A 23,592-nucleotide genomic window follows, 5' to 3' on the forward strand; every position below is an offset into this window, starting at 1 on the left:
CAAGACATTACAGTAATTGCAATTTGATGATCAGTTTAATCACAAGATGTTAACTGACCTCACTTTTAAAACTCCAGTCATCAATATTTCTGAAAATGGGCTGGGGAATAGCCTTTTAAAAAGTCTGTTTTAAATGCAATATGACCTTGGTGTATCTGCCTTAAAACGGGAAATATTGTACCCAACCCACTTCTAATTCACTAGCATAAACTGAATTTCTAATTCAAGCATGCATTTTCCCCAATTATTCTTAGTCTTTTCAAAAATCCTATTACTGTTGTGTCATAATTTTGGTTAACCCAGATTAGTATTTGTCTTACAATCTTCAGCAAACTGCCAGCACACAACCTGTTCAAGTAATATTCGAAGCTAACTACAACAATCCTTTATAATCGTGATTAACATTAAAAGTAGTTATAATTAAACTGTAGAGATCAGCCAGCTGAACCCATTCATTATGTTGTGCATGGTTTAGATACTTGCCTCCTAGATGAATAGATCATTTAGAAATATTAGTAAATGACCAATAAAAAAGTTATTTTCAGAACAAAGTGGTGAAGCAAACCAATTAGTAGAATACAGAAGCTCTCTAATATATGAAACACACAAAACTTGGATGACTTACTATGTAATATTTTAACATGCATCAAGATCAATATTCAACAGTAAAATTAGAGGCATTTTAGATACAAAGCAGTAATATCTCCTTTTTATTTAACTTAATTGTAGGAATTCCCATTTTCTGCAATTACCTTGTTAAGTTTACCCAGTGCTGATATTAGATCTGCCCATTCACTGGAATACTCGAAGCTTTTCAATGCTTTATCCACCGCTGCTATGTAATTTCTGTACTTGGAGTCACCCAGTAACTCCAGTTCCTCCGTGTTCATCCTTCTTAAACATGCAGCTGATGACCAAACTCAAAGACCATTTACCTGTAGTAGTTTTTTTAAAAATCAGTCTCTGATGAGAAAAAGAAAAAAAATCATAATTTTGTAAATGCTGCAAGAAAAACCCAGTTTTAAATCGAATACATGTCTGAAAATTAGACACGAAGATAACAATTTACAAGAATCTTAAAGGTTCTTTTACTTCTTTAGTGACCCATCCAAAGTTACGCGACAGCCTCCGAGAATCATAGAAATCCCACTGTGCAGAAAGAGGCCATTTGGCCCATCAAGTCCACACTGACCACAATCCCACCCAGGCCCTACCCCCGCATCCCTACATATTTACCCACAAATCCCTCTAACCTACGCATCTCAGGACACTAAGTGGCAATTTAGCATGGCCAATTAACCTAACCCGCACATCTTTGGACTGTGGGAGGAAACCGGAGCACCCAGAGGAAACCCACATATTAGAAGTCACTGATTACTCTTCAGTGTTCCAGCTATTCTCCAAGGTATGAGATTTCATGAGGATCTTCCATCAGCTTTTTGGGTAAGTGATCCTCCAAATGTTCTTCAAAACCTCATGGTCGTGAAGTTCTCAGCTCAAACTTAGCCTTCTTCTTGAATGAAGATTTAAACACCCCGACTTCCTAATGGCCCTTTAGGCTCCAACAACCTCTGCACAGTTGTTGGTTCTCATGATGTGGAGATGCCAGCGTTGGACTGGGGTAAACACAGTAAGATGTCTCACAACACCAGGTTAAATTCCAACAGGTTTATTTGGTAGCAAAATCCACTAGCTTTCGGAGCACTGCTCCTTCGTCAAGTAAGTGGGATTGTCGAGCGGTGTTCATTCATCCGTTGTCGTAGCAACGATGCAGACGCTACAACAACAGATGAATGAACAATCACCAGGCAAGAGTGTTCTCTTCCTGTTGGGGAACACTTCAGCAGTCACGGGCATTCGGCCTCTGATCTTTGGGTAAGCGTTCTCCAAGGTGGCCTTCACGACACACGACAACGCAGAGTCGCTGAGCAGAGACTGATAGCCAAGTTCCGCACACATGAGGACGGCCTCAACCAGGATCTTGGGTTCATGTCACATTATCTGTAACCCCCACGACTTGCCTGGGCTTGCAAAATCTCACTAACTGTCTGTCTGGAGACAATACACATCTCTTTAATCTGTGCTTAATGCTCTCTTCACTCACATTGTCTGTACCTTTAAGACTTGATTACCTGTAAAGACTCACATTCCAACCATTATTTTGTAAATTGAGTTTGTGTCTTTATATGCCCTGTTTGTGAACAAAACTCCCACTTACCTGACGAAGGGGCAGCGCTCCGAAAGCTAGTGGATTTTGCTACCAAATAAGCCTGTTGGACTTTAACCTGGTGTGTGAGACTTCTTACTGTATTTCCTGGTTCTACAGTCAATTCCCAGTCTTGACAGATGCTTTCTTGCTATCTGTTCCAAATTGACTGCTTCCAAGCTAACTGTCTACAAGCACTTACCCCTTGCTTTGAGCTAGGCAGATTTTTAACTATTTTTTCTCCATAACTTCCAAGCTCTCCAGCATCAAATCAGGGATGGTACCCCAAAGATGCACTGGGGAACCACTCTCAGAACTCTGCTGCAAGGTTATCAAAGCAATCGCACACTCACCCCCAAGCACCCAAGCCCCCAAACCTTTAGGGGTCTCACCCTCATCCTCCAAAACCCCTCCCTCAAGGATCATCCCCCAACCTTGATAATACCCATCCCACCCCCCCCCCAATTATCTCTCCCCCCTCCCCCTTAATTATGCCTTCCACCCAGCATTCCCTCCCCACCCAACTCTCCCTACCCAATTTCTGGCCCTTTCCCCTCTCACCTTCCCCCTCCCCACCTCCACCCCCAACTCATGGTGGCACAGCGGGTAGCGCGGCTGCCTCAAAGTACCAGGGACTTGGGCATGGTGTTATGAGGTTTGGGTGGAGGGAAGGACCTGGATGGGATGCTCTTTTGGAGAGTTGGTGCAGACTCAATGGCCAAATGGCCTCTTTCAGCACTGTAGGGATTCTATGGTTCTATGGAATCTCCCCCTACACCCTCCCCCTTCACTCCCCACACCCTTCCCCTCCCCCACAACTCTCCTCCTTCCTCCTCCCCCACACAAATTTCCCTGCCCAACTCAACCTCCATCCCCACCCCACGCAACCTCCATCCCCTCCTAAACGCAACCTCCCCACACAACCCTTGTTGACCAACTTTAATTTTCATCTGGAACTATATGTGGGGCAGCACGGTGACACAGTGGTTAGCACTTCTGCCTCACAGCTCCAGGAACCTGGGTTCCATTCCTGACTTGGGTCACTGTCTGTGTAGAGTTTGCACATTCTCCCCGTGTCTGTGTAGGTTTCCTCCCAGTGCTCCGGTTGCCCCTTAGTGCCCTAGGATGTGTAGGTTAGAGGGATTAGCGGGTAAATGTGGGGGTAGGGCCTAGGATGGGATGGTTGTCAGTGCAGACTCGATGGGCCGAATGTTCTCCTTCTGCACTGTAGGGTTTCATGATTTTAACTACATGCATAATTTAAATCTTTACTGAAGTGCAGACCTGCTGGCTCTTCTGCAAATTCAACAATAGGTCGATTAAGTTTTACATTTTACACCTCTCCCTCTAATCTTGTAAGATAAACATAGGTTAGCTTTTAAGTGTCATTAACTCAAGGCCTTGTTTGATCTGCCAAAAGGTTAGATGCATACCAATTACTTAACCAACTGTTTCCATCCATTTTACATTCAACACTAATTCCTAAACCTAAAAGTTATATCCTAAAACATATGAATTATGAACTAGACACTTACAACATCCCATGGAAACTCACTGTTTGATCATAAGGACATAGATAGGACATAAATGGACATTAGCTCACAATTCCTTTATTCCATTTACACAGGAATGAATATTTATTGCTTATTATTTTCTCACTATCAATTAAGTTAAATTATTTATTCTTAATCAGTTACTATATTCCCAATAATGAAATAAACAATGGCATCCAAGACACCACAATCCCCTTCAAACAAATTCCAACATGCTGAGCTATCTTATAAAGAAAGGTTCAGCAGGTTGGGCCTAAATTCATTGGAGTACAGAAGAGTGAAAAGTGATCTTATTGAAACATAAAAGATTCTGTGGGGGCTTAATAGGATGGATGCTTTGATGATGTTGGGAATAATGAACGAAGCAACACAATTTCAGAAGGGTGGCACAGTGGTTAGCACTGCTGCCTCTCAGCGTTACTGTGGAGTTTGCACATTTTCCTCGTGTCTGCGTGTTTTTCCTCCGGGTGCTTTGGTTTCCTCCCACAGTCCAAAGATGTGCAGGTTAAGTTGATTGGCCATGCTAAATTGACCCTCGTTTCAGGGGTATTAGCAGGGTAAATATGTGAGGTTACGGGGATAGGGTGGGATTGTTGCCGGTGCAGGCTCAATGGGCTGAATGGCCTCCTTCTGTACTATAGGGATTCTGTGATTTGATGAGAAGGAATTTTGAACATATGAAATAGGGAAGGCAGTCATTCGGCTCTTCGAGCCTACTCCACCATTCAATAAGATCACGGCTGATCTGCTTGTGTTGAGTTTCACATTCCTCATCTACCCCCGATAACCTTGGATTCCCTTGCCTAACAAAAATCTATCTACCTCAGCCTTAAAAACATTCAGTGATCCATTTCCACCGCTTCCTGAGGTGGCAAGTTCCAAAGTCACACAACCCTCAAGAAAAAAAATTCCCCTCCTCTCTGTCCTATAAGGGCTACCCCTAATTTAAAGAGTGTCACTAGTTCTGGACTCACCCACAAGAGGAAACATCCTTTCAACATCCATCTAACATGGTCTACACCTTAATCAGAAGGGGACCAATATCCTGGGGGGTAAATTTGCTAAGGCCATGCAGGGAGGTTTAAACTGATTCGGGGGGGGGGAGGGATCCTGAGTAGTGGGGCTGAAAGTGAGGGATGCATGGATGGGGACTGCAATGCACGGCATTGCAGAGGTGGGGTGGAGCAGGGTTTGAAATGTGTATACTTCAATGCCAGGAGTATTCGCAATAAAGTGGGTGAACTTGCAGCGTGGATCAGTACCTGGGACTTCGATGTTGTGGCTATTTCAGAGACATGGATAGAGCAGGGGCAGGAATGGATGCTGCAGGTCCCGGGGTTCAAATGTTTTAGTCGAAGTAGGGAAGGAGGTAGAAGAGGGGGAGGGGTAGCATTATTGGTCAGAGATTGTATCACAGTGTCAGAGAGGAGGTTTGATGAGGACTTATCTGTTGAGGTAGTATGGGCGGAGATTAGAAATAGGAGAGGAGAGGTCACCCTGTTGGGAGTCTTTTATAGACCTCCTAAAAGTTCTAGAGAGGTTGAGGAAAGGATTGCGGAGTCAATCCTGCTTAGGAGTGAAAGTAATAGGGCAATTGTTATGGGGGATTTTAACTTGACTAATATTGACTGGAATTGTTATAGCTCTAGCTCGTTAGAGGGGTCAGTTTTTGTTCAAAGCGTGCAGGAAGGTTTTTTGACTCAGTATGTAGACAGGCCAACTAGAGGTGAGGCTATATTGGATCTGGTGCTGGGAAATGAGCCAGACCAGGTGCTAGACTTGGAAGTTGGTGTGCATTTTGGTGATAGTGACCACAATTCGGTTACGTTCACCTTAGTGATGGAAAGGGATAGGCATGAACCTCGGGCCAATGGTTTTAGCTGGGGGAAGGGTAATTATGAGGCTATTAGGAGAGAATTAGGAAACATAGGTTGGACTAGGCGATTACAGGGACTGGGAACGTCCGACATGTGGAGTTTTTTCAAGGAGCAGCTACTGCGAGTCTGTGATAGGTATGTCCCTGTCAGGCAAGGAGGAATTGGTAGGGCTAGGGAACCGTGGTGCACCAAAAAAGTTTCTTTGTTGGTTAAAAAGAAAAAGGAGGCTTATGTTCGGATGAGACGTGAGCACTCGGGTAGTGCACTAGAAAGCTTTAGATTGGCTAAGAGGGAGTTGAAGAGCGAGCTTAGAAGGGCTAAAAGGGGACATGAGAAGACTTTGGCGGATAGGGTTAAAGAGAATCCTAAGGCGTTCTATAGGTATGTCAAGAACAGAAGGTTGGTTAGGGCAAGTTTAGGGCCAGTTATAGATGGCAGAGGGAAGTTATGTGTGGAACCGGAGGAGATTGGTGAAGCATTGAACCAATATTTCTCTTCGGTGTTCACGCAAGGGGACATGAATATAGCTGAGGAGGACACTGGGTTGCAAGGGAGTAGAATAGACAGTATTACAGTTGATAAGGAGGATGTGCAGGATATTCTGGAGGGTCTGAAAATAGATAAATCCCCTGGTCCGGATGGGATTTATCCAAGGATTCTCTGGGAGGCAAGAGAAGTGATTGCAGAGCCTCTGGCTCCGATCTTCAGGTCGTCGTTGGCCTCTGGTATAGTACCAGAAGATTGGAGGTTAGCGAATGTTGTCCCATTGTTTAAGAAGGGGAACAGAGACTTCCCCGGGAATTATAGACCGGTGAGTCTCACTTCTGTTGTCGGCAAGATGTTGGAAAAAATTATAAGGGATAGGATTTATAGTTATTTGGAGAGTAATGAATTGATAGGTGATAGTCAGCATGGTTTTGTGGCAGGTAGGTCGTGCCTTACTAACCTTATTGAGTTTTTTGAGAAAGTGACCAAGGAGGTGGATGGGGGCAAGGCAGTGGACGTGGTATATATGGATTTTAGTAAGGCGTTTGATAAGGTTCACCATGGTAGGCTTCTGCAGAAAATGCAGATGTATGGGATTGGGGGTGATCTAGGAAATTGGATCAGGAATTGGCTAGCGGATAGGAAACAGAGGGTGGTGGTTGATAGTAAATATTCATCATGGAGTGCGGTTACAAGTGGTGTACCTCAGGGATCTGTTTTGGGGCCACTGCTGTTTGTAATATTTATTAATGATCTGGATGAGGGTATAGTTGGGTGGATTAGCAAATTTGCTGATGACACCAAAGTCGGTGGTGTGGTAGACAGTGAGGAAGGGTGTCGTAGTTTGCAGGAAGACTTAGACAGGTTGCAAAGTTGGGCCGAGAGGTGGCGGATGGAGTTTAATGCGGAGAAGTGTGAGGTAATTCACTTTGGTAGGAATAACAGATGTGTTGAGTATAGGGCTAACGGGAGGACTTTGAATAGTGTGGAGGAGCAGAGGGATCTAGGTGTATGTGTGCATAGATCCCTGAAAGTTGGGAATCAAGTAGATAAGGTTGTTAAGAAGGCATATGGTGTCTTGGCGTTTATTGGTAGGGGGATTGAATTTAGGAGTCGTAGCGTTATGTTGCAACTGTACACAACTCTGGTGCGGCCGCACTTGGAGTACTGTGTGCAGTTCTGGTCCCCACATTACAGGAAGGATGTGGAGGCTTTGGAGAGGGTGCAGAGGAGGTTTACCAGGATGTTGCCTGGTATGGAGGGGAGATCCTATGAGGAGAGGCTGAGGGATTTGGGATTGTTTTCGCTGGAAAGGCGGCGGCTAAGAGGGGATCTTATTGAAACATACAAGATGATTAGAGGTTTAGATAGGGTGGATAGTGATAGCCTTTTTCCTCTGATGGAGAAATCCAGCACGAGGGGGCATGGCTTTAAATTGAGGGGGGGTAGTTATAGAACCGATGTCAGGGGTAGGTTCTTTACCCAGAGGGTGGTGAGGGATTGGAATGCCCTGCCAGCATCAGTAGTAAATGCGCCTAGTTTGGGGGCGTTTAAGAGATCCGTAGATAGGTTCATGGACGAAAAGAAATTGGTTTAGGTTGGAGGGTCACAGTTTTTTTTTAACTGGTCGGTGCAACATCGTGGGCCGAAGGGCCTGTTCTGCGCTGTAATGTTCTATGTTCTATGTTCTATCTTGTTAGTACTGTTCAGGATCTTATATACCTCAATCAAGTCACCCTTCACTCTTCTAAAAGCCAGTGGAAACAAGCCAAGCCTGTCCAACATTTTCTCGATGTGGAGATGCCGGCGTAGAACTGGGGTAAACACAGTAAGAGTTTTAACAACACCAGGTTAAAGTCCAACAGGTTTATTTGGTAGCAAATGCCATTAGCTTTCGGAGCACTGCTCCTTCGTCAGATGGAGTGGATATCTGCTCACAAACAGGGCATACAGAGACACAAAATCAAGTTACAGAATACTGATTAGAATGCGAATCTCTACAGCCAACCAGGTTTTAAAGATACAGACAATGTGAGTGGAGGGAGCATTAAGCACAGATTAAAGAGATGTGTATTGTCTCCAGCCAGGACAGCCAGTGAGATTCTGCAAGTCCAGGAGGCAAGCTGTGGGGGTTACTGATAGTGTGACATGAACCCAAGATCCCGGTTGAGGCCGTCCTCATGTGTGCGGAACTTGGCTATCAGTTTCTGCTCACCGACTCTGCGCTGTCGTGTGTCGTGAAGGCCGCCTTGGAGAACGCTTACCTGAAGATCAGAGGCTGAATGCCCGTGACCGCTGAAGTGCTCCCCCACAGGAAGAGAACAGTCTTGCCTGGTGATTGTCGAGCAGTGTTCATTCATCCGTTGTCGTAGCGTCTGCATGGTTTCCCCAATGTACCATGCCTCGAGACATCCTTCCCTGCAGCGCATCAGGTAGACAATGTTGGCAGAGTTGCAAGAGTAGATACCGTGTACCTGGTAGATGGTGTTCTCACGTGAGATGATGGCATCCGTGTCGATGATCCGGCACGTCTTGCAGAGGTTGCTGTGGCAGGGTTGTGTGGTGTCGTGGTCACTGTTCTCCTGAAGGCTGGGTAGTTTGCTGCGGACAATGGTCTGTTTGAGGTTGTGCGGTTGTTTGAAGGCAAGACGTGGGAGTGTGGGAATGGCCTTGGCGAGATGTTCGTCTTCATCGATGACCTGTTGAAGGCTCCGGAGAAGATGCCGTAGCTTCTCCGCTCCGGGGAAGTACTGGACGACGAAGGGTACTCTGTCCACCGTGTCCCGTGTTTGTCTTCTGAGGAGGTCGGTGCGGTTTTTCGCTGTGGCGCATTGGAACTGTCGATCGATGAGTCGAGCGTCATATCCTGTTCTTAGGGCGGCACGGTAGCACAGTGGTTAGCACTGCTGCTTCACAGCTCCAGGGTCCCGGGTTCGATTCCCGGCTCGGGTCACTGTCTGTGTGGAGTTTGCACATTCTCCTCGTGTCTGCGTGGGTTTCCTCCGGGTGCTCCGGTTTCCTCCCACAGTCCAAAGATGTGCGGGTTAGGTTGATTGGCCAGGTTAAAAAAATTGCCCCTTAGAGTCCTGGGATGCGTAGGTTAGAGGGATTAGTGGGTAAAATATGTGGGGGTAGGGCCTGGGTGGGATTGTGGTCGGTGCAGACTCGATGGGCCGAATGGCCTCCTTCTGCACTGTAGGGTTTCTATGATTTCTATGATTCTTATGAGGGCATCTTTCAGCATCTGGAGGTGTCTGTTGCGATCCTCATCCGAGCAGATCCTGTGTATACCGAGGGCTTGTCCGTAGGGGATGGCTTCTTTAACGTGTTTAGGGTGGAAGCTGGAGAAGTGGAGCATTGTGAGGTTATCTGTGGGCTTGCGGTACAGTGAGGTGCTGAGGTGACCGTCCGGAAGGCCGCTGCCCTCGACTTGACATGTATGCCCAAGCCATCAGGAGGTGCGTCAACACCAAATTCATCAGCCGCACTCACAAGACAGCACCGAACATCACCTAAGCACAACGCAACGCCATCCACGCTCTCAAGACCAACCGCAACATTGTCATCAAACCAGCAGACAAAGGAGGGGCCATCGTCATACTGAACAGAACAGATTACTGCAAAGAAGTGTACCGACAACTAAACAACGAGGAACACTACACAGACAGTTACCCACAGATCTGACCAAAGAACACACCCGTCAACTCAACACTCTGATCAAGACCTTTGATCCGGAGCACCCTCCATGCTCTCATCCCACGTACTCCCGGCGTTGGAGATCTCTACTGCCTCCCGAAGATACACAAGGCAAACACACCCGGCCATCCCATCGTATCGGGCAATGGGACCCTTTGCGAGAACCTCTCTGGCTACGTCAAGGGCATCCTGAAACCCATCATACAAAGAACCCCCAGCTTTTGTCGCGACACTACGGACTTCCTACAGAAACTCAGCACACATGGAGCAGTTGAACCAGGAGCACACCTCGTCACAATGGATGTCTCGGCACTCGACACCAGCATCCCCCACGATGATGGCATTGCTGCAACGGCCTCAGTACTTAACGCCGACAACTGCCAGTTTCCAGATGCAATTTTACAACTCATCCGCTTCATCCTGGACCACAATGTTTTCACCTTCAACAACCAGTTCTTCATCCAGACACACAGAGCAGCCATGGGGACCAGATTCGCACCTCAATATGCCAACATCTTCATGCACAGGTTGAAACAAGACTTCTTCACCGCACAGGACCTTCAACCAATGCTATACACTAGATACATCGATGACATTTTCTTCCTTTGGACTCATGGTGAACAAGCACTGAAACAACTATATGATGACATCAACAAGTTCCATCCCACCATCAGACTCATCGTGGACTACTCTCCGGAATCGATTGCATTCTTGGACACACGCATCTCCATGGAGGATGGTCACCTCAGCACCTCACTGTACCGCAAGCCCACGGATAACCTCACGATGCTCCACTTCTCCAGCTTTCACCCTAAACACGTTAAAGAAGCCATCCCCTACAGACAAACCCTCCATATACACACGATCTGCTCGGATGAGGAGGATCGCAACAGACACCTCCAGATGCTGAAAGATGCCCTCATAAGAACAGAATATGGTGCTCGATTCATCGATCGACAGTTCCGACGCGCCACAGCGAAAAACCGCACCGACCTCCTCAGAAGACAAACACGGGACACGGTGGACAGAATACCCTTCGTCGTCCAGTACTTCCCCAGACCAGAGAAGCTACGGCATCTCCTCTGGAGCCTTCAACATGTCATCGATGAAGACGAACATCTCGCCAAGGCCATCCCAACACTCCTTGCCTTCAAACAACCGCATAACCTCAAACAGACCATTGTCCACAGCAAACTACCCAGCCTTCAGAACAGTGACCACGACATCACAACCCTGCCACAGCAACCTCTGCCGGATAATCGACACGGATGCCATCATCTCACGTGTGAACACCATCTACCAGGTACACAGTACCTACTCACGATATCTACCCAAGCCAGAACTGGCTTGCCTGCAGAAGGCAGAGAGTGGTTGTCGATGGGTCTTTTTCTGAATGGAGGTCGGTCACCAGTGGAGTGCCCCAGGGATCTGTTCTGGGACCCTTGCTGTTTGTCATTTTCATAAATGACCTGGATGAGGAAGTGGCAGGGATGGGTTGGTAAGTTTGCCGACGACACGAAGGTTGGTGGTGTTGTGGATAGTTTGGAGGGATGTCAGAAGCTGCAGCGTGACATAGATAGGATGCAAGACTGGGCGGAGAAGTGGCAGATGGACTTCAACCCAGATAAATGTGTAGTGGTCCATTTTGGCAGGTCAAATGGGATGAAGAGTATAATATCAAGGGTAAGACTCTTAGCAGTGTAGAGGATCAGAAGGACCTTGGGGTCCGGGTCCATAGGACTCTTAAATCGACCTCGCAGGTAGAGGAGGTAGTTAAGAAGGCATATGGTGTGCTGGCCTTCATCAATCGAGGGATTGAGTTTAGGTGTCGGGAGATAATGATGCAGCTTTATAAGACCCTCGTCAGACCCCACTTAGAGTACTGTGCTCAGTTCTGGTCGCCTCATTACAGGAGGGATGTGGAAATTATTGAAAGGGTGCAGAGAAGATTTACAAGGATGTTGCCTGGATTGTTTGGCATGCCTTATGAGGATAGGTTGAGGGAGCTCGATCTTTTCTCCTTGGAGAGACGAAGGATGAGAGGTGACCTGATAGAGGTGTACAAGATGTTGAGAGGTATAGATCGGGTGGATTCTCGGAGGCTTTTTCCCAGGGCTGAAATGGCTGCTACGAGAGGACACAGGTTTAAGGTGCTGGGGAGTAGGTACAGGGGAGATGTCAGGGGTAAGTTTTTCACTCAGAGGGTGGTGGGTGAGTGGAATCGGCTGCCGTCAGTGGTGGTGGAGGCAAACTCGATAGGGTCTTTTAAGAGACTTCTGGATGTGTACATGGGACTGAATAGGATTGAGGGTAAGAGGTAAGCCCATATATAAGCCTAGGTAGGTAGGGACATGACCGGCGCAACTTGTGGGCCGAAGGGCCTGTTTGTGCTGTATTTTTTCTATGTTCTACGTTCTACTCTTGCAACTCGGCCAACGTTGTCTACCTGATACGCTGCAGGAAAGGATGTCCCAAGGCATGGTACATTGGGGAAACCATGCAGACGCTACGACAAGGGATGAATGAACACCGCTCGACAATCACCAGGCAAGACTGTTCTCTTCTTGTGGGGGAGCACTTCAGCGGTCACGGGCATTCAGCCTCTGATCTTCGGGTAAGCGTTCTCCAAGGCGGCCTTCACAATACACGACAGTGCAGAGTCGGTGAGCAGAAACTGATAGCCAAGTTCCGCACACATGAGGACGCCTAAACACTATCAGTAACCCCCACAGCTTGCCTCCTGGACTTGCAGAATCTCACTGGCTGTCCTGTCTGGAGACAATACACATCTCTTTAACCTGTGCTTAACGCTCCCTCCACTCACATTGTCTGTATCTTTAAGACCTGGCTGGCTGTAGAGATTCGCATTCTAATCAGTATTCTGTAACTTGATTTTGTATCTCTGTATGCCCTGTTTGAGAGCAGATATCCACTCCATCTGACGAAGGAGCAGGGCTCCGAAAGCTAATGGCATTTGCTACCAAATAAACCTGTTGGACTTTAACCTGGTGTTGTTAAAACTCTTACAACATTTTCTCAAAAGACAACTCACTCATTCCAATTATCAATCTGGCAAACCTCCTCTGACCTGCCTCCAATGCTTTTACATCCATCTATAAATAAGAAGGCTAAAACTGCACACAGTATTCAAGATGCCATCGCACCAATGCCTCAGTCTTTCCTTAAACTTCAGCAAAAGAGATGGACAGGGTCGTCAACAGTACCATCAAGTAACATTTGATCAGCAATAATCTGCTCACTGACACTCAGTTTGGATTCCACCTGGGTCACTCCATTACCAGCCTCATTACAGCCTTGAACCAAACATGAATAAAAGAGCTAAACTCATCCCGTCTGTCCTTGAAATCAAGGCAATATTTGACCAAATGTGGCAAAGACCCCTGGCAAAACTGGAGTCAATGGCAATCAGGGAGAAAACACACCACTTGATTAGGGTCCTACCGAGCACAAAGAAAGATGGCTGTGGTTGTTGGAGGTCAATCATCTCAGTCCCAGGACATCACTGCAAAAGTTCTTCAGGGTAATATCTGAAGCCTAATCATCTTCAGCTGATTCATCGCTGACCTTCCCTCTATCAGAAGGTCAAAAGTGAGGATGTTTGCACAATGTTCAGTACTATTTGTGACTCCTCAGATACCATGCAGTTATGTCCATATGCAGCAAGGCCTGGACAACATTCAGGCTTGGGTTGATCAGTGGAAAATAACATTCATATCACACAAGTGCCAGGCAATGATGAATTCCGGGGAAATCTAATCATCTCCTCATGACAATGACATTACTATTGCTGAATCTCCAATTGCCAGCATCTTGAGGTTTACAATTGACCAGAAATTGAACTGGACCAGTCATATAAGAACTGTGGCCACAAAAGCAGGTCAGACGTTGGGAAACCTGACATGTGTGGCTCACACACACAACCAGAAAATGCTGGAAAATCTCAGCAAGCCTGACAGCATCTGTGGGGAGAGAACAGAGCCAACGTTTCGAGGCTAGATGACCCTTGGTCAGAACTCAAGATGAGTGGCTCACATCCTGTCTCCCCAAAGTCTGACAATGTTCAACTAATGTTCATGCTAAAGTCAGGAGTGTGATAGAATACTCATTCATCTGGGTAAATGCAGCTCCAACAACACTCAAGAAACTCAACACCATCCAAGACATCCTGATCAACATCTCAGCACCAATTTAAACATTCACTCCCTCCACCACCAGCACACAGTAGCAGCAGTGTGTGCCATCTACAAGATGCACTACAAGAAGTCATCAAGGTTCCTTTGGCCTATGTGGCCAACTTGCATTCCAACTCCATTTTCAAGTTGGCATCTCGCCAACTTCCACCCCACCATCAGACAACCCCCACAGCCTTGCTGACTACCCCCACTGACCCTCATCCTGCTCCCAACTGCAATCGTGCCCAATTACTATCCCACTCTGACCCCTTGACTACTCCCACACCACCTGACTACTCACATGACAGACCAACCACTTGACCCCCCTCCCCCCACCCGACCCCCACTGCTGACCACTCTAACCCCTCATCCACTTATCTCCTTCTGGCTTTTCCAAGGACTGGGACCTTTAAACTTACAGCTTTATGACAATCGGTGCCGTAAAAAGAGATATGGTTTCTCTTCCCTTAATGCTGCTGCCCTGCACAGAAAGGACTCTGAGGGCTGCCGCGCCACCCATTAAAGAAACCCGTGATGGCGATTGCCACTCCATGGAAATTCTGGACCATAGTCTCTGGATAAGGTGTTGTTCATTTAGGACCGAGGTGAAGAGAATTTTTTCCACTTAGAGGGTGGCAACTATTTAGAATTCTCTACCGTAGAGGGCTTTGAGTGTTCAATCATCGAGTAAAATCAAGGCTGTTAGATTTTTTGCATTCAAGGGATATCACTGCTACTGTTTTCCAGTGCCTCGATACTGTTTGTATAATATAGAAAGCAGAATTATGCATACTCGTACATCCAGAATAGCATAACACTTGCTTTCTGCTCCTCCACCAGGCCAAATTACAATTTTCTTGTATGTGCTAAGGACTTTTAGCTTACACTAAATGATCTGAAAACCCAGTCCATCTGATCACTTTGTGTAAAGTTGTATTTAAATTTCCTCTTCACCAGCTTTAGCACATGCCCCCTTATTCTCAAGCTAGAAGCTAACACTTGCATCCCCAATTTTAATAGTTCCACCATTGGTGGCCATGCCTTCAAATGCCTCAGCTTCAAGCTCTGGAATATCCTCCTTCTATCCCTCAATCTTGCCTTCCTCCTTTAAAATGTGCCTTTACACCTACTTTTTGACCAAGGTTTTGGTCATCTGACCTAATGCCTCCTCATTTGGGTCAGTGTTATACTTTTTGTATGCTGCTGTGAAGCATTCGGGCCATTTAATTACATTGAAGGTACTATGCAAGTAGCTGCTGTTGCCAACTTCTCCAAGGTCACATGTCAGTGCCTCCTTCCAAAGCTAAAGCTCTTCAATCTTTCACTGTAATTCTACCTTTCAGCTCACGAGATCTGCCTCACTTTTTCTCTGCATCCTTCAATCTTTGGTTATTAAAACTCAAAAAAACAATACTCAAGGACATGGTACATGCATTGGATAATTTTAACAAGACATAGATATTTTAAATACCTGGGTCGTATAAATTCAGCATTTTGCCCACTTTGTTTGTGGTCCCTAGTGATTTTACATTAAGTGCCGACATGTTCAACATCCTCAAAGCATAAGATCAAGAAGCTTTTGCTTACTTTTGTTTTTAATTTTACTGTAACCTCCGATTTTCAGACAGTTTAGTCCACAATCACAATTCACAAAAGTGCATCACTTTTTTAATACAGCTTGACACACAATTAAGTAATGAAACATAGAACATAGAGCATAGAACATTACAGCGCAGTACAGGCCCTTTGGCCCTCGATGTTGCGCCGACCTGTGAAACCAACTAAAGCCAATCGAACCTACACTATTCCAATATCATCCATATGTTTATCCAATGACCATTTAAATGCCCTTAATATTGGCGAGTCCGCTACTGTTGCAGGCAGGGCATTCCACGTCCTTACTACTCTGAGTAAAGAACCTACCTCTGACATCTGTCCTATATCTATCACCCCTCAATTTAAAGCTATGTCCCCTCATGCTAGCCATCACCATCCGAGGAAAAAGGCTCACACTGTCCACCCTATCTAATCCTCTGATCATCTTGTATGCCTCTATTAAGTCACCTCTTAACCTTCTTCTCTCTAACGAAAACAGCCTCAAGTCCCTCAGCCTTTCCTCATAAGACCTTCCCACCATACCAGGCAACATCCTGGTAAATCTCCTCTGCACCCTTTCTAATGCTTCCACATCCTTCCTATAATGCGGCGACCAGAACTGTACGCAATATTCCAAGTGCGGCCGCACCAGAGTTTTGTATAGCTGCAACATGACCTCATGGCTCCGGAACTCAATCCCTCTACCAATAAAAGCCAACACACCGTACGCCTTCTTAACAACCCTATCAACCTGGGTGCCAACTTTCAGGGACCTATGCACATGGACACCAAGATCTCTCTGCTCATCCATACTACCAAGTATCTTACCATTAGCCCAGTACTCTGTATTGCTGTTACTCCTTCCAAAGTAAATCACCTCACACTTTTCCGCATTAAACTCCATTTGCCACCTCTCAGCCCAGCTCTGCAGCTTATCTATGTCTCTCTGTAACCTGCAACATCCTTCTGCACTGTCCACAACTCCACCGACTTTAGTGTCATCCGCAGATTTATTAACCCATCCTTCTACGCCCTCATCCAGGCCATTTATAAAAATGACAAAGAGCAGTGGCCCCAAAACAGATCCTTGCGGTACACCACTAGTAACTGAACTCCAGGATGAACATTTCCCATCAGCCACCACCCTCTGTCTTCTTACAGCTAGCCAATTCCTGATCCAAACCGCTAAATCACCCTCAATCCCATGCCTCCGTATTTTCTGCAATAGCTTACCATGGGGAACCTTATCAAAAGTTACTGAAATCCATATACACCACATTAACTACTTTACCCTCATCCACCTCTTTGGTCACCTTCTCAAAGAACTCAATAAGGTTTGTGAGGCACGACCTAGCCTTCACAAAACCGTGTTGACCATCCCTAATCAAATTATTCCTTTCTAGATGATTATAAATCCTATCTCTTATAATCCTTTCTAAAACTTTGCCCACAACAGAAGTAAGGCTCACTCCTCTATAATTACCAGGGTTGTCTCTACTCCCCTTCTTGAACAAGGGGACAACATTTGCTATCCTCCAGTCTTCTGGAACTATTCCTGTAGACAATGACGACATAAAGATCAAAGCCAAAGGCTCTGCAATCTCCTCTCTAGCCTCCCAGAGAATCTTAGGATAAATCCCATCTGGCCCAGGGGACTTATCTATTTTCACACTTTCCAGAATTGCTAACACCTCCTCCTTGTGAGCCTCAATCCCATCTAGTCTAATAGCCAGTCACAGTAATATATCCAAAAAGTTCTATACGAGTAAGATGAGTAGAACAGACCTTATTCATAAATTCCTTTTAGTCCCAATAGATCCGTAATGTCAGAAACAAATTGCACGGTTGTGAAAGTTTTAAAATAATTTGTACAGTTGAAATATGATTTACATGAGGAATAAAATCCTAGTCAATATCTAGTTTGTTAAGGAACAGAAGTCCAGAAATGCTTATAGCACAGCTGTATTTTTGTGAAGAAATCTCTTCTGTACAACTTATAATTTTCTTGTTCACTTATTGATACATCAACACTTCCATAATTTTATAACTATATGATGCCCTTCATTACTTCAGGAAGTTCCAAAGTGGTTCATAGCTAATGGTACTTTTGAAACACAGTCGCTGGTATAAGGAAAAATGACCACCACATTGGTGTTTGTGGGACTTAGCTGTGCGCAATGCTAAATGCTTAGGTGGGGCTATTTGTTGCTGCCAATTAAACAAAACCCATATTCCATCAGCTTATTACAACAGTACTGCTGTAGCATCCAACTATAAATTATAAAACCTGCTAGAAAAAAGTATTTTGTTCACAAAACTCATTCTTCAACATTAGTGTTATACACAAAGTACTGGTACAGAACATCAAAGCAGCAACAATAGCCACAACAAAATACAAGTTTATACTGAGTTTAGGAATATAGATGCCAAATTCACAAGCTTTTACCATCTCCGATAACTGTTTGGAATACTAAACATACCATTCGCAAATCTATATTTGGACATAGGTGACAAGATTAACTTCAGCCGCTAATCTGAAATCTAAATCAACTTAGATCCTGATTTATACTCTCAAAATTCTATTTATCTATAAACATAGCTTATTCTAAGCCCTTCCCAGCACTGACTTGCTGGATCCAAGACTTTTCCTTTAAGCTATGTTTACAGGAATCCCTGAGGATGGTCACTCCATAAACTTAAGGCTGTGTCCTCAGTCCCTTACCATATGCCTTACATACATACTTATGACTGCGTGACACCACTGTAGTGGGTCGGATCTCAAACAATTATGTAACAGAGTACAGGAAAGAGATAGAGAACCTAGTGAAGTGGCGCAACGACAATAATCTCTCCCTCAATGTGAGTAAAATGAAGGAGATAGTTATCGACTTCAGCAAATGTGGTGGAGAACATGCCCCTGTTTACATCCCGATGCTGATGAAATGGAGATGGTCGAGAGCTTCAGGTTTTGAGGTGCTCAAATCACCAATCTGCCCTGATCCCTCCATACCAACACTACAGTTAAGAAAGTCCACCAACGCCTCTACTTTCTCAGAAAGCTAAGGAAATTTGGCATGTCTACTATGACTCTCACCAATTTTTACTGATGCATCATGCAAAGCATCCCTTCCGGATGTATCACAGCTTGGTATGGCTTCTGCTCTGACCAAGACCGCAAGGAACTCCAAAGGGTTGTGAACGCACACAGTCCATCGCACAAACCAGCCTCCCATCCATTGACTCCCGTCTACACTTCCCACTGCCTCGGAAAAATCCAACCAGCATAATCAAGGACCCCATGCATTCCGTACATACTCTCTTCCGCCTTCTTCTGTCGGGAAAAAGATGCAAGAGTCTTAAAACACGTACCAACAAACTCAAGACCAGCTTCTTCCCTGCTGTCAGACTTTTGAATGGTCCTATTATATATTAAGCTTATCTGTGCCTTCATCCGATCTGTAATTGCAACACTATATCCTGTACCCTATACTTTCCTTCTCCCCTATGTACTCTATGAACAGCATGTTTTGACTGTATAGCGTGCAAGAAATTATACTTTCACTGTATCCCAATACACGTGACAATAATAAATCAAATCAACAAACCTGCTGTTCCTATTTTGATTTGAGCAGCAGGGTGGCACAGTGGTTAGCACTGCTGCCTCACAGCACCAGGGACCCAGATTCAATTCCAGCTTCAGATCACTGTCTGTGTAGAGTTTGTACATTCTCTCCGTGTCTGCGTGGGTTTCCTCTGGAAAGCAGTGTTTTCCAGATTCTCCCACAGTCCAAAGATGTGCGGGTTAGATTGAATGGCCATGCTAAATTGACCCTAGTGTTGGGGATTAGCAGGGTAAAAATGTGGGGTTATGGGAATAGGCTCTGTGTGGGATTGTGGTCAGTGCAGACTCGATGGATCGAATGGCCTCTTTCTGCACTGTAGGGATTCTATGATTGTACTCTGTGACCTACGCTGACTTCCAATCCTTATAGGCCTCAACTTCAAAATTCTCAGTCTCATATTCATATCCATCTGCAACCTTCTCCAGCTTGACAACTCTGCATGCCTCCAACTCTGGCATATGTCATAGGCAAAGAGTCAGTCGTACAGTGCAGAAAAGAGCCTTCGGCCCATCGAGTCTGCACCAACAATAACTACCACTAAAATTGTGTTAATGCCATTTTCCAGCATTTGTCCCATATCTTTGAGTTATGGTGTTTCAAGTGCTCATCCAAATATGTTTTAAAGGTTTCCAGCCTCCACTCCCTTCCCAAGCAGTGTTTTCCAGATTCTCATCACCCTCATTGATTATATTCTCAAATTCCCTGTCTCTTACCCAAAAACTATGCCCCCTCGAACAAGCTGCTCCCTACTCACCCTGTCCATGCCCCCCATAATCTTATGCACCACAATCATGTCCCCTCTCAGTCTTCTCTGCCTAAAGAAAACAATCCAAGCCTATCCAGTCTCTCCTCATAGTTCAAATGCTCCATTCCAGGCAACATAGAAAACAGAAGCAGGAGTAAGCCATTTGAGCCTGCTCCATCATTCATTTTGATCATGACTGATCATCAATTCCAATATCCTGATCTTGCCTTCCACCCCCCCCCCCCATATCCCTTTAGCCCTAAGAGCTATATGCAATTTCTTCTTGAAACCACTCAATGTTTTGGCCTCAACTACTTTCTGAATTCCACACATTGACTATTCTCTGGGTGAAGACATTTCTCCTCACGTCAGACTTAAAGGTTTACCCCTTATCCTCAAACTACAATCCCTACTTCTAGACTCTCCCACCATCGGGAACATTCTTTCTGAATCCACCCTGCCTAATCCTTTTAGAATTCTGTAAGTTTCTATGAGATCTCCTCTCATTCTTCTAAACTCCAGTGAATATAATCCTAACTGACTTAGACTCTGCTCATATGACAGACCTGTCATCCCAGGAATCAGCCAGGTAAATCTTCGCTGTATTCCCTCTATAGCAAGGACATCCTTCCTCAGATTATACACAATACACCAGGTGTGGCCTCACCAACACCCTATACAATTGCGGTAAAACATTCCTATCCCTATACTCAAATCCTCTCGCTATAAAGGCCGACATACCATTTGCCTTCTTCACTGCTACACGCTTACTTTCAATGACTGATGCATGAGGACACCAAGGTCTCGCTGAATATCCACCTCTCTCAATTTATACCCATTCAAATAATAATCTGCCTTCCTATTATTGCTACCAAAGTGGATGACTTCACATTTATCCACAATATACTGCATCTGCCATGTATATGTCCACTCACTCAGCCAGATCATGCTGAAGCATCTCTGCATCCTCCTCATTGCTCACCCTCCCACCCAACTTTGTATCATCTGCAAATTTGGAGATCCTGGTGAATCTGCTCTGATTTCCCTCTATTGCAAGCACACCCTCACTATAGGGAGATGACCAGGACTGCACAAGTATACTCCAGTTTCAGACCTGTTATGTATTTGTATTTATTCTTATTGGCTCACTGGAGCTCTGCTGTATTAATGTATGCACCGGAAGTGATGGAATAGACCTGATGTGGGAAAGAGAGAGAGAAGCAGTAACCATGGAAAAGTTACACACTATTAATAAAGCTCCATTCATTTTCAACCAAGTTTATCCTGTGTATCAATCTCCAATGCACAACAAAAACTGGCAACAAGGACTACAGATGTGTACTTGCTAGCCCCCTGGAAAGAAGAAATTAACCAAGGAAAGGTCAGAATAAAAAACACTTGTATACGTGCTGCGGAGGTTAACGGACTAGATGCACGTGAGCAAACTATACTCTACAAGCAAATGATAGTTCTGCCGTGATAAATAACAGGCTGAAGCTCAAATAGGTACCTTCTGTGTAAGAAAATCGAAGTTGCTGCTAGAAACGCAATTGCGAAGCGTGGGTACAGGAAACCTGCTTATTGAGAAAATGGCAGGTGTTTTTGGCATTGTGGGACCTTTTGATGAAAATGTGAAGCGATGGAGCTCTTATACTGTGTGTTTTAACTATTTTGTACCAGCAAACAAAATAGCTGAAGATACTATAATCTCCATTTTCCTGAGCGTGATGGCGGGAAAACCTTTAATCTCCTCCACAGTTTAGTGCAACCTGATAAAACATACAAGCCAATTGTGGACATTCTACAAGCACATTTTCACTGAAGCCCCTAGTGATTGCAGACGCTTTAGATTCCATAAAAGAATCCGAGGAGGGGGAGTCAACCATGCACTTCGTGCCAGTGCTCAAAAGTCTTGCAGAATATTGAGTTTGGAAATATGCTGAATGACTATTTGGGACAGATTTGTTTGTGGTCTCATAGTGAAGCAACACAAAATGTCTGTTAATTGAGAATAATAATCCTACTCTGCTGAAGGCCATTGAAATCACTGTTTCTGTGGCACTCGCTTCAAAGGAAGCCCACAACTGAATGTGTATGGGAGAGAGTTTACATTATTGATTGCTCACTACCATTTTTGGATCACACACGGGAATTCCGTCACTTACAGCAAATACAATGCAACGGCAGGCATTGCTTTTGTCCGCACATACTTACACCATTATGCACCAAATCTACATTGTAATGCAGATGGACTTTCAAGATTGTCACTATCAGGCAGTTTGTTAGACTGCTCAAATGGGAATATCTTCTACTTTGAACAAGCAGACAACACACGTCACTTCTAGGTAGGTGAGCAATCCCATGCATCATGTCTCCAATGCACAACTAAAAAATGGATATTAGGACTACAGCCGTGTGCTTGTTAGCCACCTGGAAAGAAGAAATTAACCAAGGGAAAGTCAGAATAAAAAAGAAAACTTTCACACGTGCTACGGAGGCACTCACAGAAGTGATGGATATGATCTTACGAGGAAAGACTTCAGAACTAACACCAAAGCTGAAACCCTACTACTCCAGGAGACTGGAGTTTTCAGTACAGTCAGGGTGCCTTGTATAGGAGCTCAGAGTGATCATTTCACCACCTTTGAGGAAGCGGGTGTTAGAGAAATTCCATGAGGGCCTTGCAGAGTCATATGCATGAAGGAAATGTTTCTCATTGCCTGGACTGGATGCAGAAATTGAGGAGAAAGCTGTATTCAACACATTTTTTGCCACTTCTGAAAATCTCCATTACAAAGGAGGAAGTGTTAGGTTTGTTAGAGAATATAAAGACTGACAAATCCCCAGGGCCTGATGGAATCTATCCAAGGCTGCTCAGGGAGACGAGAGGTGAAATCGTTGGGCCTCTGACGCAAATCTTTGTCTCGTCACTGGACGCAGGTGAGGTCCCAGAGGATTGGAGGATAGCCAATGTGGTCCCGTTATTTAAGAAGGGTAGGAAGGATAACCCGGGTAATTATAGGCCGGTGAGCTTGACGTCCGTGGTGGGGAAGTTGTTGGAGAAGATTCTTAAAGATAGGATGTATGCGCATTTAGAAAGGAATAAACTCATTAACGATAGTCAACATGGTTTTGTGAGAGGGAGGTCATGCCTCACTAACCTGGTGGTGTTTTTTGAAGAAGTGACCAAAATGGTTGACGAAGGAAGGGCCGTGGATGTTGTCTATATGGACTTTAGTAAAGCGTTTGACAAAGTCCCTCATGGTAGGCTAGTGAAAAAGGTTGGATCCCATGGGATAAAGGGGGAGGTGGCTAGATGGGTGGAGAACTGGCTTGGTCATAGAAGACAGAGGGTGGTAGTGGAAGGGTCTTTTTCCGGCTGGAGGCCTGTGACTAGTGGTGTACCGCAGGGCTCTGTATTGGGACCTCTGCTGTTTGTAATTTATATAAATGATCTGGAAGAAGGAGTAACTGGGGTGATCAGTAAGTTTGCGGACGACACAAAACTGGCAGGACTTGCAGATAGTGAGGAACATTGTCAGAGGCTACAGAATGATATAGATAGGCTGGAAATTTGGGCAAGGAAATGGCAGATGGAGTTCAATCCTGATAAATGC

The 23,592-nt window shown here is 45.1% G+C and overlaps 1 protein-coding gene across 8 annotated transcripts in view; it reads right to left on the bottom strand.

Moving 5' to 3' along the window:
- The window catches only part of dop1a (DOP1 leucine zipper like protein A), a 352,103-nt gene that overhangs the window by 295,124 nt on the left and 33,387 nt on the right, over positions 1 to 23,592 (bottom strand). For 6 of the 8 annotated variants that reach the window (XR_013499663.1, XR_013499664.1, XM_078230041.1 and 3 more), the window contains exon 2: positions 753 to 963. The exons of 1 other annotated variant lie outside the window; for it this stretch is intronic. Coding sequence is in view for 4 of the 7 variants with exons in the window: in XM_078230041.1 (XP_078086167.1) it covers positions 753 to 890 (138 nt within the window). In the remaining 3 variants the exon portion in view is untranslated. Of the gene's footprint in view, positions 1 to 752; positions 964 to 23,592 lie in introns of those variants that run through there. One more of the 8 variants, XM_078230042.1, reaches the window with a different exon arrangement.

Source organism: Mustelus asterias, chromosome 15 (assembly GCF_964213995.1).
Source record: "Mustelus asterias chromosome 15, sMusAst1.hap1.1, whole genome shotgun sequence".
Lineage (NCBI taxonomy): Eukaryota > Metazoa > Chordata > Chondrichthyes > Carcharhiniformes > Triakidae > Mustelus > Mustelus asterias.